General features: G+C 42.5%; 2 protein-coding genes across 2 annotated transcripts in view; both read left to right on the forward strand.

Annotated features, from left to right (window-relative positions):
• ncoa2 (nuclear receptor coactivator 2) overlaps positions 1-10,980 on the forward strand; it is a 54,688-nt gene extending 43,708 nt beyond the window's left edge. The window contains exons 12-22 of the mRNA XM_083995861.1: positions 804-1,032; positions 1,242-1,445; positions 2,085-2,288; positions 2,792-2,921; positions 3,033-3,198; positions 3,297-3,590; positions 4,307-4,384; positions 4,536-4,761; positions 5,860-6,037; positions 6,144-6,348; positions 7,604-10,980. Of these exons, the coding sequence (XP_083851987.1) occupies positions 804-1,032; positions 1,242-1,445; positions 2,085-2,288; positions 2,792-2,921; positions 3,033-3,198; positions 3,297-3,590; positions 4,307-4,384; positions 4,536-4,761; positions 5,860-6,037; positions 6,144-6,348; positions 7,604-7,615 (1,926 nt within the window). The 3' untranslated portion in view covers positions 7,616-10,980. The remainder of the gene's footprint in view (positions 1-803; positions 1,033-1,241; positions 1,446-2,084; positions 2,289-2,791; positions 2,922-3,032; positions 3,199-3,296; positions 3,591-4,306; positions 4,385-4,535; positions 4,762-5,859; positions 6,038-6,143; positions 6,349-7,603) is intronic.
• A 2,357-nt stretch (positions 10,981-13,337) lies between these two features.
• Positions 13,338-17,828, forward strand: prdm14 (PR domain containing 14; the record flags this gene model as incomplete). Its single annotated transcript, XM_083995268.1, has 8 exons — positions 13,338-13,959; positions 14,234-14,287; positions 14,376-14,536; positions 14,648-14,918; positions 15,006-15,208; positions 15,676-15,777; positions 16,902-17,121; positions 17,563-17,828. The coding sequence occupies 8 exons, from the start codon at positions 13,338-13,340 to the stop codon at positions 17,721-17,723; spliced, it is 1,794 nt and encodes a 597-aa protein (XP_083851394.1). The 3' UTR covers positions 17,724-17,828.
• Positions 17,829-18,596: the final 768 nt, after the last annotated feature.

Here is an 18,596-nt window from a genome sequence, read left to right on the forward strand (position 1 = left end):
AGACCGCGCCAGTGTCCTAAAACAAAATCTGTCTCCGGGAGATTCATCTTTCATCGTTCCAGCAGTGAAACAAGACCCAAGCATGGTTTTGTCTTTGTTTAAGATAGTTGTGTGAAAAACTAAACAAAAACTGTCCAGGCAGTCCAAAGCTTGGTTGTATGTGAATGTAGCTTTGGGACTGTATTGAGTTGGCTCAATCCAGCTGTTTACAGTAGCAGGTCAGAGAGCAGCTCAGACTTTGGCACCAACCAAACTCCTGCTTCCTCATGCTGCCCACCCCCCCACCCCACATCCATACCACTCTGCATAAGGCTTCAGTTGCCCAGGTTTTGTATCATTTTTTCTTCTTCAACTGGGTAAAACAATAATGTTTATGGCAGTATGGCTTTCATTGCGTGCTTAAATATTGTGGACTATAAAAAAGGAGAGCATCTAGTGTTTTTTGCCTGACACCAGCTGGTAAGCAAGGAGTAGTATGTGAGTCTTATAAGCTAAGTTAAAGTGAAGTGTGTCCTAGATTTGATGGAAAGCGGTCCATTTTATCCCCGGGTTACTGCTGTTGTTATAAACAAGGCCAATCCTGCTGTTCTCATCTCCAAGATAAAGAGTCCTCACGCAGGCGTTGTCATGTTTACAAACCAATTTTGCTCTCGGAGAGTGTGTGAGACTGTAACATGTATATTTATGTGTGTGCGTATGTGTGTGTGTGTCTGCAGGTGAAGCAGCAGTTGTTTTCTAAATAGAGGGTTTAAGAGATTCGTCATTTCTTGTTTTCACTCTTTGTCTCCGTGTGTCCTCTCTAGTCGTCGGAGCTGGATGACATCCTGAACGACCTGCAGAATGCTCAGCCGCAGCTCTTCTGCGAGCCGCGGCCCGTTTCGCTGCCCAGTCCCATGGACAAACAGAACATCATCAATGACATCCTGCAGATGTCCGAGACCAATCCGGCCATGGTGCAGCAGCAGCAGCAGCAGCAGCAGCAGCAGCAGCAGCAGCAGCACAGGGGCATTGGCGGTGGCATGGGCCCAACTAGTGAGTGTCATACTTACTAGGAATGGAAGTAAACACAAATGTTTCCCCTCACAGCAGACCACGTTATACTAAAACTTAAGTGTTCAGAAAATGCTCCAGTCATAAGGTTATGATGTTTTGAGTATGTATCTATAAAGGTGATCTACTTCCATACAAGATTTTTCAGCTGTTGTGCTTTTTAGCTAAAACTTGTCTATTCTTATGTCCAGACTTCGGAGGTGTCCGACCGGGCCAGCCAGCCAGGGGTCCTGTCAGGAGTGTGTCGCTGGACATGAATGTGTCCCCCCAACCGCCCTCATTACAGTACCCTATCAGGGCCACCAGCCCATACGCGCTTATGCAGCAGCAACAGCAGCAAGGCATGGTGGGAAGCCACGGCATGATGACTAACCAGGCTGGCATGGTCAATGCAGGTGGGTGTGACGGTCATACCTTTGCAGTGACAGCTCATAATGTCATTGTTTATCTGTGGGTGTTGCTAACATTGTTTCTAAATGTACTGGACATAGTCACACTTTCATCAATGCTACCTAAAAAAATTAACAAAGCTACCTAAACAAAACTAGAAGGCCTCAAACTAAAAGGACTACAATTCAACAAGAACTGGATTCATTCTAACTAAAGGTATCATTGTTTGATGGCCATGTTTCAGTTCTGGCTCACTATCAAATGTAAATCTCCTTTTAGCTCTCAATGTGGTGTTTTTCAGGACAGCCAAAACACATGTAGCTGATTTCCAAATTCTGAGGAAACACCTCTTTCCCCTCTATCTGTCACCCTCACAGCCTATTATCTGTTATGTAATGGCACAGTGACTCATTTCCTGCGACAGGAAGTCGTCAGGCACCTGCACTGGCACAAAGTTCCTCTCACTGTCGCACCCACATATTAGCATGACCTCAAACATCGCCCCGGCGCTACATGGGTGGCTTTTCCGATGATATTGCATCATGGTGACAGAGAATATCCCCTGAGCTCTGTTCGCAGGCATCTCTCACTTATTTCTTGTCTCCCTGTGTGTGTTTGTGTGTGTGTGTTGTGTGCTCCTCCAGGACTCATGGCTCCAGGTGGTCCACGACCGGGCATGCAGCAGCAGGAGGGCTGGGTGGGTTCGGCCTCCGCCCCTCCTCTGGGAGCATCCGGCCCTGGGCAGCAAGGTGCCATGCAGGGCAGGATGGGGCCAAACAGTGCTTCCATGAGGCCCAACAGCCAGCCGGGGCCCCGACAGATGCTCCAGTCCCCAATGATGGCCAATGGTGAGAGCATTGTTTAGTCTAGAAACACAAGATTCTCCTTTTTTTCTTTTTCTTCTTAAGAAATTGACAACACGCTGTTGATTTGAGCTTGACCAGACACAGAAACGACAAACTAAAATTCCCCAATAATACAACAGATTCTAAAGCATGTTATTATATTATATCATATGTAGAAGCCAGGTTTAAGTGCTTACATTTGATGCATTTCATTTTGTCAGTTATTATTCATTTCATTTAAGCATAATCATCAGCTGTGGTCCATGATACAGGGTGTCTGATGAGGCTGAAGTGAAAATACCCCAAATACAAATATTAACTCAATTTGAAAGGCTGCCACCTGGTGGTTTACAAGAGTATAGCACTCATTTAAAACTGCAGAAACTTGCAGTCTGCCTTTTCCTGGGTTTTATGGGAAATATAAACCATTTTCAGTTGCCTGTTTGTTTCCTGAATTGTCTACTCTTTTCACTGAATTTGTTTTTTTGCCCCCTCCCCGCATTCAGCCCAAGCTGACATGGACATTGGTATGGTCAGCCACCATTTCTCCCAGCAACAGGCTCCACCCAACCAGACAGCCCCATGGCCCGACAGCATGATGCCCATCGACCAGACAGCATTTGTAAACCAGAACAGGCAAGCTACTTAGATTTCTAAACTATCATTATTTATTATTCATTTTGCAAAGAGTTCACCATGGTTAATATGGAGTTTACTAAGTCGCTTCTCTGTGGTCTCTCTGCACAGGCCGGTGCACTCAGCTCCACAGGACGACTTGTTGTGCAGTACAGGACTGAGCTCTGGTGATGGCAGTGCAGTAGATGAGGGGGCCCTGATGTCCCAGCTGTACACCGCACTAAAAGACTTTGACGGTTTGGAGGAGATCGATCGTGCCCTCGGGATCCCTGCACTGGTAGAACAGGTCTTTATGTTAAGCACATTTCTCTCCCTCTGAAGAGGTTTCTTCATCGGACCTATTTTTCTTAATGTTCCTGTATCCACTTGTTTCAGAGCCAAACCCTGGAGCCAGACCAGTTCCCTCAGGACCCCTCAATGATGTTAGACCAGAAGCCCCCTATGTACACCCAGCAATTTGGTCCCCCACCATCACATATGGCCCAAAGGGGCTACCCTGGCGCTCCCATGCAAGAGCCAGGCTTCCACCCCATGTCTGGCCAGATGGGTCCTCGGCCGGGTTACCCCATGATGAGGATGCAGGCGCGGCCCGGAATCAGATCGGCGGTCACCCCGAACCAACCTAACACACTACGGCTGCAGCTTCAGCACCGGTTACAGTCACAGCAGGTAACACGTGCATCTAGTGATACTGTGTATCGATTGTTCTGACTTACCCACTCTGTTTGATCAGCAGCTCTCAGCACAGTTGCGAAATTATCCTTTGACGTCTTTTATCTGTGCACACAACTACTGCCTGCCACCTGTTGGTCTTTCAGTTCACTTCATCATGTCTGCCCCTGAAATTATTATGAAACAGATTAATATACAGGCGCATCTCAATAAATTAAAATATCATGGAAAAGTTAATTTATGTTAGAAATTCAATTGAAAAAGTGTAACTAATATATTATATACATCCATTACACACAGAATGAAACATTTCATGTATTTTATTTATTTAATTTATTTTAATTGTAATGATTATGGCTTACATTTAATGAAGACCTAAAATTCAGTATCTCATAAAAAATTTAATTTTTAACATGGAAATGTTGGCTTTCTGAAAAGTATGTCCAACTATATACACTCAATACTTGGTTGGGGCTATTTGAATTGAACTACTAGCAATGGAACCTTTCCATTTTATTGAGATGCACCTGTAATCATTGATTTGTTATCTGAAATATACAGTCTTTTGTTTTGTTTTTTACTATTTATAAGCTGTAGGAAATAAATGCAGGTCATTTAGACATCAAATGGAAATGTGCAAGATTTTAGATGAATTTCAGTTCATTAGTGGATTTTTAAACTGACTAAACTAAACCTCTTCTGTCTCCCTGCAGAACCGTCAGCCAATGATGACTCAGATGAGTAGTGTGTCAAATGTGAACCTACCTCTTAGAGCCAGTGCTCCAAACCAGGTAGGTCCCTGCTGCACTATATATAGTATGTCTGCACAGACCTGTCGCATTGAGGTGGTGTTTATGTTGGCATACAAATCTAGAGTAATATATAGAATGTAGAGCTGATTTATTATTTGTTCCGCTGTCTTAATTCCCCTCTCTCTTCCAGGGGACCATCAACGCTCAGATGTTGGCCCAGCGACAGCGGGAGCTGCTGAGTAATCACCTGAGACAGAGGCAGCAGCAGCAGCAGGTCCAGCAGGCGCAGCAGCAACGGAGCATGGCCATGAGGGGCCCGGGCCTCAACCTGCCCCCCAACATGGCCGCCGGAGGCATGAGTAACCCTCGGATCCCCCAGGCCAACCCCCAGCAGTTCCCCTACCCGCCCAGCTACGGTACCAGTACAGGCCTGGCCTCGCCACCTCCCCCTACCAGCCCCTTCTCCTCCCCTCTCTCCCCCAGCCTGCCCTCTCTCCCTCCCAACCCTCAGCTCCACCTGCATGGCACCTCCTCCTCTTCCTCCACCTCCTCCTCCTCCTCACAGATGATGATGGGAAACACAAACATGATGGGCGGACAGTACGGGGCCGTACTCAGCCCCCAAATGCAGCACAGTGCCTTTCAGTTTCCCAACTCAGGTACTCCTCCCACACCCCAGCCTACCACACACACTCTACCCCTTACAACCTGTGTGTGTGTGAGTGCGCACCATTGTGTCTGTGTTGATGTGACTACAGTTGCACAGCATCACATGCTTTTGAAAAAAGGAGCAATCATCTGATTTGTTATGTTATGTGCTGATGACTGCATTAATCAGGTGCCATGGAATGAGCCAAATCATGCTGCATATTTACTCTTTAATTTCATAACATGAGTAGTTATCAGTAAGTGCTGTTTTATAATTATAGTTCTGTGCACTGTCCAAAATGGTGCCTCTGCCATACACCCCTTTCTCCACCAGGGGGCACCAAAACACAGAGCTTAACTTGGCATACAACTGACACCTGGCTCTAAAGAGTGTGACCAGACAGGGCAATAATCAGGCCTGTTCCTGTCAGTCTGATCTGGTAATCTAGTATAATTCTCACTTGTCTAATGACATGTTTGACTTGTCCCTCACTCCTCAATCTGATTTTGTCCCATTGGTTCGTACAGTCCAGTTTAGAATGACCTCTGTTTCCCTTCTCTCCTTAACCATCTCCTTATTCCTTTACTTCCTGGTTGCTTTGCCTGTTCACTACTCACATGCATGTAGGAAATATCAACTGCCTTGTCAGTAATTAATGTATGTGCGCTTGAATGGACCGGCTCCATTCACACTAGTCATCACGCCTGCTCGTTCTATTTGATTGCCTGTCCGGAGGTTTGTCCTCATGTGGCATGTTTGTGTAAACTATGTGGAATCCTAACAGTGACTACCCTCAGGTCAACCACACAGGACCTGCAGAGACTCGACTACAAATAAGTGTACTGTTTTGATGCATCCACCTCAGGTATGAGCCAACAGGCAGACGGAGGCTTTGGAGGTCCCGGCACACCACAGAGCCCGCTGCTTTCTCCACGCATGGCCCACACACAGTCCCCAATGATGCAGCAGGGCCAAGGAAACGCTGCTTTTCAGGGCTCCCCTGACATGAACGGTTGGCCACAGGGCAACATGGGAGGCAACAGGTAAAAATGGCTTCAAGTTCCCTCCCCTCTGTTGTGCTTCAGTACTTTTCTTTAGAGCTCATCTGACTCCTTAACACATCTTTCTGCCCTCCTCCCGTATCCCCAGTATGTTCTCACAGCAGCAGGCGTCACCGCAGTTCACCCAGCAGAATAACAGCAACATGTACAACGGCAATGGTATGAACCTCAACAACGTCTCCATGGCCACCAACATGGCAACCAGCAGCATGAGCAGCATGGGCCAGATGGCCGGACAGATGAGCGTCACATCAGGGCCCTCACCCGGCTTGCCCTCCATGGGGCAAGAACAGGTAAACACCACCAGTCCCAACACATAAAGCCTCCACAAGGGGGGGAAATTAGGAATCTTTTGGTGTTTTTAGAAGAATTACCCAAAATATAGTTTTAGAGAAATTTATTTTTCAGTCAGGCAGCATGGCCAGACCAAATTAGAGACATTACACGTTGCCCAGTAATATCCTGAGGCTGTGCCTTTACACCAGCGCCCTGTGGTGATGTAAAGTCAGACAATTTCAGAGTTGAAGCCTCGGAGGTTAACAAAATGGACCCTTTCCAGTTTTACACAGCAGTCAGGGGACCAAGAAAAACTAAAAGCTTCATCTTTCTTTCTCCCCATTACACACTGCTTCTGTATGTGTTTGTCTTATCGTTAGACCCTAAGTGTTTGGGTACACTTATTGGACGGCCGCGCTAGTGAATAATTTACTCAGTAGTTTACGTAACTCCTCTCGCCAGAGTTCTGTTACTTGACTTGAACTTAGAGGACAATGATGTAATTAGCAGCAGGCACTTTAGAGCCAGACCATTTAGACTATATAGATGTTACCATATGATGTTCAAAGGCTGGCCTGTCTGGACTGTGGACTCATCAGCTGCTTCATTTAACATGGAAAACTTAACTCTTGTGGCTCAAACCCATACTCTGTCTACACTCAGACACAGACACATTGCAAAGTTTGATCTGGCAAAATGACAAGTCAGACCTTTGCTGGCACAGAGACAGCTGCGATTACATCTTATCTGACATAGAAATCATTCACTTTGTCCACTCTGGTGCTGTTTCTGGTGATTATCATTCGATTAATATCAACCAAGTTAATCCTTCTTCCTTTGTCTCCCTGGTATTGTTAGCTCAGTGTGTAGAATGCACCGCTGCTTTCCATGATGCTTTTAAGCCCAATAAAGGCCCATGAATATTTAACCAAGGTGCTGCTGTTTGATTGTCTGCACTTCAGACAGTTGTAACATACCAGTATATCTGTCACTTGATTTATTTCCCTTCCAGGATTATAGAAATATATTGGCACTTAGATTATTTCAATTATTTACTGTTTGGCCATTAGTGCAGGCTTTTGTGATTTACTGACTTGCTTTAGGCTGGATGAGTGTTCTTAGATGGTTCCTAATTGTTTATAGTCTTTTACACACGTGGCCGATGAGTTCAAGTTCTGCAGGTTCAAGTTAACCAGTCACCTGTGTTGTACAATTGTGTGTTTATGAAATGATCCACAAAATTGTGAATACATTTCTGTCATCTCTCTGCAGAAGTACTGTTGACCCTCATGGAGTTCTTAACCTGAACCTCAGTGATCAGCTGGTGCAAGGAGCGCGTCGGCCCTTTAAAAATTGTACAAACATGTAAAACCAACCGACGGCCCCTTGAACCAGCGAGGCCGTGCCCTGACCCCGTCTCCCCAGCCCAAAATTTGCCGTCTGTCCCCCGCTCGGGCCTCTCCGGCAGGAGCCGGAGGAGCCCGGCCCACGAACAGACACAGGAGTGTGAAGAGGGCTGGGGAAGGAGCGTGGATCTCTGTCCAACATGCCTATCCCTCCTGGAGGAGAGCCTCACGATGAGCCAGTCTGTCTGCCTGTCCAGCTGCATTCACCGTAGTGTGACTTACTGTAAGGCCTCCTGGTGGGGGACGCTGACTTACGGGGACAGCAGTGGGTGGGATCCCTCGTTCTGATGAATGTATTCCTCTCAGTGGACAGCGGCCATTTACAATCTCATCTCAAAAATGACGTACACTGATTTTTTCTTTTCTTTCTTTCTTTCTTTCTTTTATGTCCTACTTTTCTCACATTTGTGACATTTCCACATAGTTCCAAAATGGCAGCAAAGACTCCAAGTTATGTTCACAATTATGGATGGAGCTCAAACACTTAGCCGGTTTTGCCTTTTTTCTTTTTTTTTTTTTATTTTTTTTTTTTTTTTTTTTGTTTTTTTTATTTTTTTTTTTTTTTTTTTTTTTTTTTTTTTCTTGTGAGAAATAAAATGTAGATTGAAGATATATGGTTGAAAAACTGATCTTGAAAAACACTGCAGAAGAATGGTTTGAGTGGAATGGTGATTTGTATGATTAGACTAATTTAGTCAAGAGGTTTCTATAGTGTATTAAATTAAGTTTTATTTTTCTGTATAGATTCATTTTAATTATTGTAGATGATTCTTTATCCTAGTAGCAACAAGAAAAAATGTTTCTAAAAGTGTGGAAGAGGCACTTTTTTATAATTTTAACAGTAATGGTTGTATTCTTTCTGACAAGATTCTTCTGTTAACCTGAATAATGGATTATACTTTGGTCCTGTAGTTTCAGAAGAAGTAAAATATGGTTTAAAATGAATTACAGAGATTGTACATACCAATAAGTAAGACATTTTCTTTCCTATTTATTTTATTCCTTATGGTTTGGTTCCCCCTGTCTGGTCACAACTGCTTCTTGAAACGGAGCAGGTTTTTTGTTTTTCTTTTCTTTTCTTTTTGTTTTGTTTTGTTTTGTTAATGGGAAGCGGAGTAGGAGCCTTCGTGTTCTGATGTTCTGGTACGATGCAGACAGGGGTGTGGGTGGGAAGTAGGGAAGGGTTGTAAGGGGGTGTGCTGTGTATACAGTGTACAGATTATCGCTTGCTTCTCTGCTTTTAGCATAGAACACAAAAAAAAGAAAAAGAAAAAAACAACAGGACAACTTCAACACAGCCATACAATAACTCATAAAAATAACAGAAGTGTGCTTTCTATGTTGTCTGGAGTGAAAAATGCTTCATACAAGCTGCTAGGTGCAAACTGTTCTGGTGTGATGTAAACAAGCAATAACGATTACTTGAGAATCTCTTGGGGTTTTTTTGTGTTTTTGTTTTTGTAATTTTTGTACAGTTTCCTGAAGATAAAGGACACATTTTTGCTCCATGTTTGGATGCAGTATTAAACACAGTTTTTTATTGCAGTTTGTACCAAGAAAGTCTACATCCACACACAGCGTTCCTATTAGATTATGCAGCATCGGCTGAGGCCTGGAGAGGGGAGGTAGTTTGTGATCCCCCTGTTGACACATGCCCTCTCTGCCTCCAGCCATTCTTCTATAGCAGAGGTCAGAGTTAAGACTGCACGGTTCATGAGACCTGCTCTGACAGACACTTAGCCATATTTTATGACCTCAGGCAGTTAGTTCAACTATAAAGTGTTCAGTAATGACATGCTATTCTTGTGCCCCAGTAGGGGTTTGGTTTGACCTTCACAAGATCTAGAGCAAGTCATCTTCTCTAACCTCAAAAGTACATTTTCCTCAAAGAAACAAAACTTTTTATATCAGCTATTTAAACCCAGGACAGACTTGGAGCAAAGCCAAATAATCCTCACCTTTCAATTGGATTTCTGAATTCTACCAGCTTTTATTTTCCATCGTGAGAAAGACGACCTGTTGGTTAGCACGCTTTGAGGCCCACAGAAATCAAGAAACCTATGATGATGTCACTTCACAGGGTCTAATATAGATGTTGCAGCATAAAACGGGAAGAGAATCATTCTGAATGTATTGTCATTAAAGGCCTTAGGATGTGACTGATGATGTTTCCTGTCGACACGTTGGGACCGCGGTGTTGTACCACGCAATTCTCAGCACTTAACGGAGGAAGTTTCCCATCGTTGCTTCTTTTAAAAAAAACAAAAAATCAAGTTCTATACAAAAGTTTGAAGCTGTAGCAAGCCAACTTTGGGACAGAGGAAGTCTGCATCAGTGTTTTCGGTTGTCATCATGGCAGATGTCGTGCAGTTGTTTCGCTGTAAGGCCTAACAGGAGACCACACTTCTTTGATAAATGCTGTTTTGATTGTAAAATACAGTCGTGCAGATCAAGCCTTTTTGAGCCATTTTAAAGAGTGATTCAGAGCCCTTTGCAAATTTCCAAAGATTGTCAAGATTTTGAAGACTTAAAGCCATGTGGTAGCAATGCATTTTTTAGCATTTATAATGAGGACAGGTGCAAAGAAATGATTTTGCCCCTTACAAATATCCAGGCTTTGGACCCACTAAACGAAATATTTTTTCTCTTTAACTTATGGTTTTGAAGAACTTTAAATGCCCTTTTGTATTGTCTGCCAATTTCTTAGAGCTAAGATGCAACCTTGAAATGCTAAAAACCCTAGCATAATGCCTTAGATTTCGTCCGTTCTCGTTCTTGTACATTACACCGCTGTCTGTATAAATTTGTATAATGACTTGTGTACAATATTGAATGGGTGCATCATAGTTCAACTCTTCTCAGTTGCTGGAGACTCGATCACAGTTGGACTTTCCCCTCATCATTGCTCTCCGTTGTGTGTTGGGTTGAAGTTGACTCTGTTATTTCATTTCCCCCCTCCACTGTTTGTATGGAAAAGATGATACATAGGGATATTGAAGCAATATGTAATATACTATATGGACTTTCTGAAGAAAGCTTACTGTTGTGTTTTCCCAAGATATTTTTTTTTCTGCATTGTTCACAGGAATCACACTGTACACCCGCATCCACCTTTGTACCCCTTAGTGTGTGAGCGTTTTATGCAAAATTAGATATACAAGAGAAGTTAAAACCACAGTTATGCAAGTTGTGAACTAATATGGCTTCGCTGATGCTATTTGCCTTGTAAATAAAGAATTCTGTTATTGCAATATTTAATCATGTGACTTATTTCAGGTGGCTGAAGAGAAGGAGGTTTGAGCTCTGGAAAAACCATGTAAGGCCTCCAGGTACATTTCATTGTATATTCCAGCATATAAAAATGTAACAAGAGACAATGTGCTCAGCTTTGACTAATACCAAAAAGTAATTGTTTTGTCATTATGAGATTTTAATTAATTTACCAAATGACAAAGTGATTCTAAATTTTGTCTTCATCATTATTTTTTCCGATGATAATAATGAATTTTAAATGGCATAAAATGATAACCTTATTATTTATTTTATTTTTTTTACCTTTATTTTACCAGGCAGATTGCTTGAGATAAAAAAAAAAATCTCTTTTCCAAGCAAGGCCTGGCCAAGAAAGCAGCAACAAGATAAGATTAATCGAAAATCACTTTTTCCTTTAATCTCTTAATAAACAAATTTCGTTAGAAAGATTTTTATGAAGTTTTAGTTTTGGATACAGCTGCAATGTGCAATAATTAAATGCAAATACAGAAGTGGAAGAGTTTGAAATATAGATAGGTCGAGGCCTGTTTATTATTCGATTCAGTGGAATTTGTAGTCTTTAGGCTATGGCCTAAAACTAGTTACAGCCTACAAATAAATACGATCTGTGCGTGCTGCCTTTATACAAAAAGCACGTTCGAAACTCTTCAATTAATTATCTACAAAACACCAAAGTCAATTAGAAAATACACGCAAAACAGCACAAAAACAATTAATGATACATTATAATCAAATCATTTCAAAACCCAAAGATAAACACATGCGGTGTGAACCAAAGCACTGATAGAGACTCGTTTCGGTTTTCTCACTGAGGTTTGGTGTAGAGAGAAAGATGTAAATGTCAAATGGATTACGACTATTGTTTGGCCTCTTCCTAACTCACCACATCCACTAACAACAAATAGGCCATCTATACTCCATGGGGGTCCCTCAGATAAAATCTTATCGAGTGTCCGTAATGGGGTGGGGAGGGTCTCCGCATGGAAATGTTTAGGGGAGCTCTCATTGTAGCAGAGAGAACGGACTGGTGTGGAGAAGTTAACGCGGTGGGTTGTCCTATAGAGAAGATGTATTCCTGTGGGCCATTGAGATGCATGAGCTCGAGCTGATTCCTGGCCAATAGGAAGAAGGAGCTGGGGAGCATCTCCGTGCAGACCTGACTGTATACAGTAGAGATGCCCTCAGATGACCACAGACACAGAAACCAGTTTTCCTGCAGCACTCTGAAGTTGCACAACTGGGAGATTTGATTTCTGAATCCTCCTCACTGAAGCCTGTGGACATGACACAGACCACTTCACTTTGAACCATCTCAGCTTTAGAAAGGTAAGATGCTGCTTTTTGTTTTGCACCTAGCCAAATCCTTACAAGATATTACGATCTGTGATGCTCATTCAAAATGTATTCTATATTATTTTAACATTTCTTTACCAAGAGTTAAGATTCTTTCTTCTTTTTTTGTAATTATAGCTTGTCTAGTTTTTTCTTTATAATTCCCCTTCTCCTTAACACAATCGTAATTTCCTACAGCCTATATTTTGCTCCAACAATTACCCTGCTGATGTTTTTTTTTTCTTACTGACTGAGCGTTGATTGTAAAGTCCATTTTAAGCTTCATTAATGTTGACCTCTGCTCAGCTGACTCTTCTTTAATTAGTGTCATGACCCTGATTTGTCTCTCTATTTACTGGCTGACTGGTGAACGCTTCCTTAAAAAAAACGCACTGCACGTTCCAAGCCGCTCATTTACAGCTTCTGATGTGAGTCTGTGTCCTCTCAGCTGGAAATATTGCAAAATCGGCTTTTTCCAGTTTCACTATGGGCTGCTTTTTACTTCCTCATTGGGCATTTTGGTTATTATGCTTTTTTCAATATTTGTCCAATAGTCTCATCTGCAGCAGTCTGATTTGATTGGTTTTAGTTTCTGTTATAAAACACAAGATTTTCCTAATATTTTTTCTCTTAATTTAAGTTGCAGATGAAATGAAAAAAATATATATATTAGTCAGTCAGTAACACTAAGTTTCCATGTAGAGACTACAGCCTGTTTGGATTGTGGTCGTCCACTTAAAGTTTACAGTTTCTTCTCCCTGTAATAATGGAGGATTATACATGTTGAAGGGCTAAAGTGACAGCTTAATGGCATTCAAATAATCAATCCATGTGTGGTCACCCTCTTTTGATGTCATGTTTCCTTTTTTAGTTTTCTTGCATTAAACTTTTATAACTCACCCCCCACTTCCTCTCCCACCCCCTCCTCTTCTCTCTCATCCTCTGAAGGATACAACACTTTCTTCACTGCACCTCTGCTCCACCTCCGTGCTGTCATGTCGGTGTCTCTGTCCAGCATCCCCGTCGTGCTGAAGGACAAGAGCTACCAAGCCGGTATGCTGAAGGGCAGCCCGGCCCGGGGCTTCTACCATGCCCCCCTCCCCGGCGCCCACCACCACCACCACTTCATGGACTTCTTCCCGCATCAGACGCACAGCCTCCTCCATCCGCTCAAGTCCCTCGGCCGTCTGGTGTCCGACACCCAGGCGTCTCTCCCGTTCCTCGGACAGGGCGCCCACCACCACACCTCGGTGCTGCACGAGCACGTGTTGAGCGCCGCCGCCGCCGCCGGTGTGCCCTACCTGAGCCAGATGTTGCCCGGACACCCGCAGCTGTTCTCCAAGCCGGAGGAGCTGGCCGCGGTGGTGACGGAGCACGCTGCCGGTCCGCTCTCCTCGGACTTCAGCAGCCCGTCCAGTGAGAGATCCTCCTCCACCACCTCACCGCCCAAGGAGATTTTGTTTCGCCAACGTGGCGTGGACTTGTCGCCGGAAAAAACACGCACATGTTATAATTTTAGCGAAGACGACTTGTTCATGGTGCTTTATGGCTACTCTGGCAGCCAGGAGCGCAGCGTGGGTCACGCTATATCAGGAGTGGCCCTGCCCGAAAACTCAGGTGAGACCTTTGCTTTAACAGTGATGAAATGACTGGGAGTTCATTTAGTTTATTAGGAAATTATTTACCTGCATAATTTGGCCTATTTGAATTACAATTTCATGTGTCTCCTCCTGTAAGAAATGAAATTTCCAGAAATGTCCAAAAATCTAAGCATCTTTTTGGTCCTTGTAGGTTAAATGTAGTCTGTAAATTTGATGGAATAATACTTATCCAACAATGATTTCTTGAGTTCTCAATTAATCTTGTTCCTCCTCATCTTTTTCTCCTTTAGTTTCTGACTCTCACATTCTCCCACTGGACAAAGAATCTCTGGACCTTCCGGAGGGTATGTACAATCCTGCAGATTACATTCATTTGTGTGTATGTTTGATTGAACTGTTTAAGTCTGACCACGTCTCGCCTCCGTGTCGCAGGTTTGACCATCCTGCAGGCATCCTGGGGAAACGTGTCCCACAGTGGAGTTTTCACAGACAAGAGCAGCATCCCTAAAGGCACGCGCTTCGGACCTTTTCAAGGAAAACTGGTCAACACCAGCGAGATGAAGACGTACGATGATAACACCTTGATGTGGGAGGTGTGTGTTAATGAATTTGTTCTCAAGCCGGATTTATATCTAAATAATATATAGGCTATATTCAGTTTCCAAGCTGATCGTGGTGGTTAAACCTTCTCTTTCCTCCTGCAGGTGTTTGAGAACGGCCGGCTGAGTCATTTTGTGGACGGCAGAGGAGGATCAGGGAACTGGATGTCCTTGGTGAAGTGCGCTCGTTTCCCAGAGGAACAGAACCTGATTGCCGTGCAGGTCCAGAATCAGATCTTCTACGAGGCCTGCAAGGAGATCAGGCCGGGCCAGGAGCTGCTGGTGTGGTATGGAGACTGTTACATGCAGTTCCTCGGCATCCCACTCACCCTGAAAGACCCCAGAGAGGACGGCAACGTGGTTCCCCCCACAGAAGGTCAGACTTTAACCTTTTCATTAAGCAACGTCCGCTTGTTTGTTTGTATTACCAACATATGCTAAGTAATACTATTTGTTTCTGCAGATTCTGGAGAAGGCTTCAAGTGCGACAGATGTGGGAAGGTGTTCGCATACAAATACTACAGAGACAAGCACCTGAAGTACACTCGGTGTGTGGACCAGGGCGACAGGAAGTTCCCCTGCCACCTCTGCAACAGATCTTTCGAGAAGAGGGACAGATTAAGGATCCACATTTTACACGTTCACGAGAAACACAGGCCACACAAGGTATGGATGCTGCTGCACACTGTTACATCATTGCAAAACGCAGTAGCCTAGTGTTATAGGTGCACGCTCAAGTTGGCGTGGTGCTGAAAGAACAGCTCCCTGCAGGCTCAGTCAGAACAGGATACTCAGGATTTTTTATTAGGCCTCGTTAAAAAGACAAATTAGGCCTAAAACCTCTGTTTGATGGTATGCACACAGAATAGATAAATAGATATAGGATAAGATAAGTTATTTATAAAAATAAAAAAAAATGATCATGATAATTACTTTTTTACCTTCAGAAATCAATCGTTATGAATAGGCCTATACTCTTATTTTAAACTGAATAAAGGTCAAAATGACTCTCAAACTCTCTCAGATAACTCACATTAGCTACATAATATTTTTAAATGTAATTATGGCAAATTATGAAATGAATAAATAACATCTACTCTTTCGTGCTAACACGTCCTGCTCTTCTTCTACAGTGTTCTGTGTGTGGGAAAAGTTTCTCCCAGTCATCCAGTCTCAACAAACACATGCGCGTGCACTCTGGGGAAAGGCCATACAAGTGTGTCTATTGTAATAAGGTAAGAAGCCGTTTTGTTTTTGTTTTTTCTAGACCACTATTCCTTTATTAGCTCCTATAGTATGCTGCTGCTCTAATAACATAGTACAACTTACCTGTTTAAAGGTTAGCACAATTATCAGAGGTTGGCTCAAGTAGTTCATTTAAAACTGAAATGTTTGAAACTGAAATTGTGAATGAGAGTTTGTGATATTGTATTAAATTTAAACTATACAGGAAACTTTAGCACAATTTCAGAGAAATTTCCAGCAATAGCTAATCTCCTTATTTCCGACTCAAGTCATTCCCTCTATTGGAAGTTAAGGCTTTAATGTTTTTATTTCCCCCTCTGGCTCTGTAAAAACAGGACCTGGCTGCAGGCCTTCTTCTGCTCCTCACTTCTTTTCCTCCATAGCTACTTTTTGTCTTTAAAGCCTCTCGGTGCTCAGGATCCATTTAGCGCTGCCTCGTTTCATGGTGCATTTGGCTCGAGCGCCTCATCATTGTCTCTGCGGACGGGCACGCTCCGCGGAGACACTTACATGCTAATTATCGCCAGATGTACACCCACCCTTTTGTCTGCCGAGATTATACTTTTAATTTACGACCCTGGAATGAGCAGAAGTTTTTTTCCTTCTTTGTTCTCGATATCCTCCCCCTTTTTTTAATGCACCCTGAGACGGTTTTGTTTAAGCTGATCCCATTTTCTCCTTCTCCGGCCCATTTACTGTAAAGCAATGCGCTATGAGACCAACCAAATACAGTCACTGTATGTCTGCCAACTAAGAGGCATTTTATTGGAGAAAAAAAACGAGAAAGAAAGTTAGCCTACTCAAAATGTCCCTTTTTAAAATGTCTGATAATTGTTATCCTTAAACGATGCAAATGCTTCTAGTGCTGTGCCTTTAATTATAAAGCCATTTTGATTAGCATATTGAACTGTACAACACAGGTGCTTTGAAGAGGGTCTATTTTGTCTCTAATGTCTGGATTAGCCGATAAAACCATATCAAAACGATATCCCTGCTTCCTGAATCAGTCCATCTTTCCAGCTAAAACTGTGAATGTAACAACAACAAAAAGAAAAGCGAAAAATATAACAGCCTTTTCACCTATACTCACTGTTTTAATTTCCTCTTCGTCCAGGCCTTCACCGCCTCCAGTATTCTGCGCACACACATCCGCCAGCACTCCGGAGAGCGGCCCTTCAAGTGTAAGCACTGCGGGAAGGCCTTCGCCTCCCACGCCGCCCACGACAGCCACGTCCGGCGGACCCACGCCAAAGACAAGACGCACGCCTGCGACCTGTGCGGAGCGACTTTCCAGGAGGAGCAGGAGCTTTTATACCACACGAAAAGTCACCAAAGTAAGAAAGTATTTTATTTTAAGTGTCTGTTAAAGGCCCAACCAGGCCTATTCCTCTTGATTTTTAGCAGATCTATCCTGTGGTCTTCTGTTCCACTCCTTTTCTTTTTATTTGGTGGATTGAATTCGACGTTTAAGTGATGTTAAACATAAAAACAATGCTAGAAAAGACTTGAAGTCGCTTTATTTAAACAAAGATGAGATACGATTTAGGATAATATTAGGCTAGAAATTCCTAACAAATATATTATCGCAATGATGTGGAAAAGATGTCAGTGATTTTCTTTTTTTCATGCAGTAGGTTACAGGCTTTGATGGTTGTTTTTTCGTTTGTAATTTACAAGCAGATGTCATGAGCCTATTAAGGCGACAAAACACAAATATGTGATAACATTTTGATTTGAAAACAGTTCATTAATTGTGCTTTTTTTTATATCTGCAGAAAGACAAATGTTGGACAGCACAGTTCTTCCACCGTCATCGGGGACGGTATTAAAGGAGGACTCCGTGAAGGACAATCCAACACTACAGACAAAAAGCGGACAAAACTTTCCTTACACCGGGCTAACCATTTTAAATCAGGAATACCGGCCCTGGAACTAGTCTATCTGAGCTAAAACTGCACTCACACTTGTTCTAATCGTGTGTACTGTTTTAGAGGATTTTAGATGATATAAATATCACAGGGGGATAAACTCTATAACAGGACCATAAATAAAAGGCATAGGACAAGGTAGGAGCTCGTAGATTTCCTTTGAGTAAATGCTGCTTAACACAAAAATGTGTTTCTATAACAGGCCTATTGAAATAGGCTCCTAATAATTTAAATTGTTGTCAAAAATGTGTCTAAATCTATTTATAAGTTACGTTGTGTGTTGTTTTGTGGCTTAAAGCTTTCACTCTGCAATGGTTTTGTGAGCTCAGTGTGATTACAAAATAATTATTACAACAATTATTATCATTATTATAACAATTATTATTATTACACGTTGGGTTTTCTGGCATCAATTAAGCTTCAAAAAGCAAAGCTATTTTTATTATTGTAGATTTGAGCCTATTTGTGTATAAAATAAATGTTTAACGCTCCCTTAATTTATAATGTATGATAATTTTTTTACTGTAATGTAAGGCTGGAAAAGCAATCAAATGTGTCCTTGTTTGTTTCTCTATGATTGTTCACTCTTTAATGTTGACAAATAAAAAAATAATAAGCGCATGGAAACAAGAATTATTGTGTTGGTTTATATTTGAATTTAGCAGTTTTATCTTTAAAAAACAGATAAGAACAAATGAATGGTAATGACAAAATAAACTTTTGCTTAGATGCATGAGTGCATCTTTAACACAGTCTGCCTGAGAAACCTGGATGAGTTCTGGAATAAATGTTACAACAAATTTTAAATGAGAAGACACAAAATGGTTAACAGAAACCAAGTAAAATATGTATATATATTGTGTCTTCTCTGGATTAGTGGC

The sequence above is a fragment of the Trachurus trachurus genome (genome assembly GCF_905171665.1).
Source record: "Trachurus trachurus genome assembly, chromosome: 20".
Classification (NCBI taxonomy): domain Eukaryota; kingdom Metazoa; phylum Chordata; class Actinopteri; order Carangiformes; family Carangidae; genus Trachurus; species Trachurus trachurus.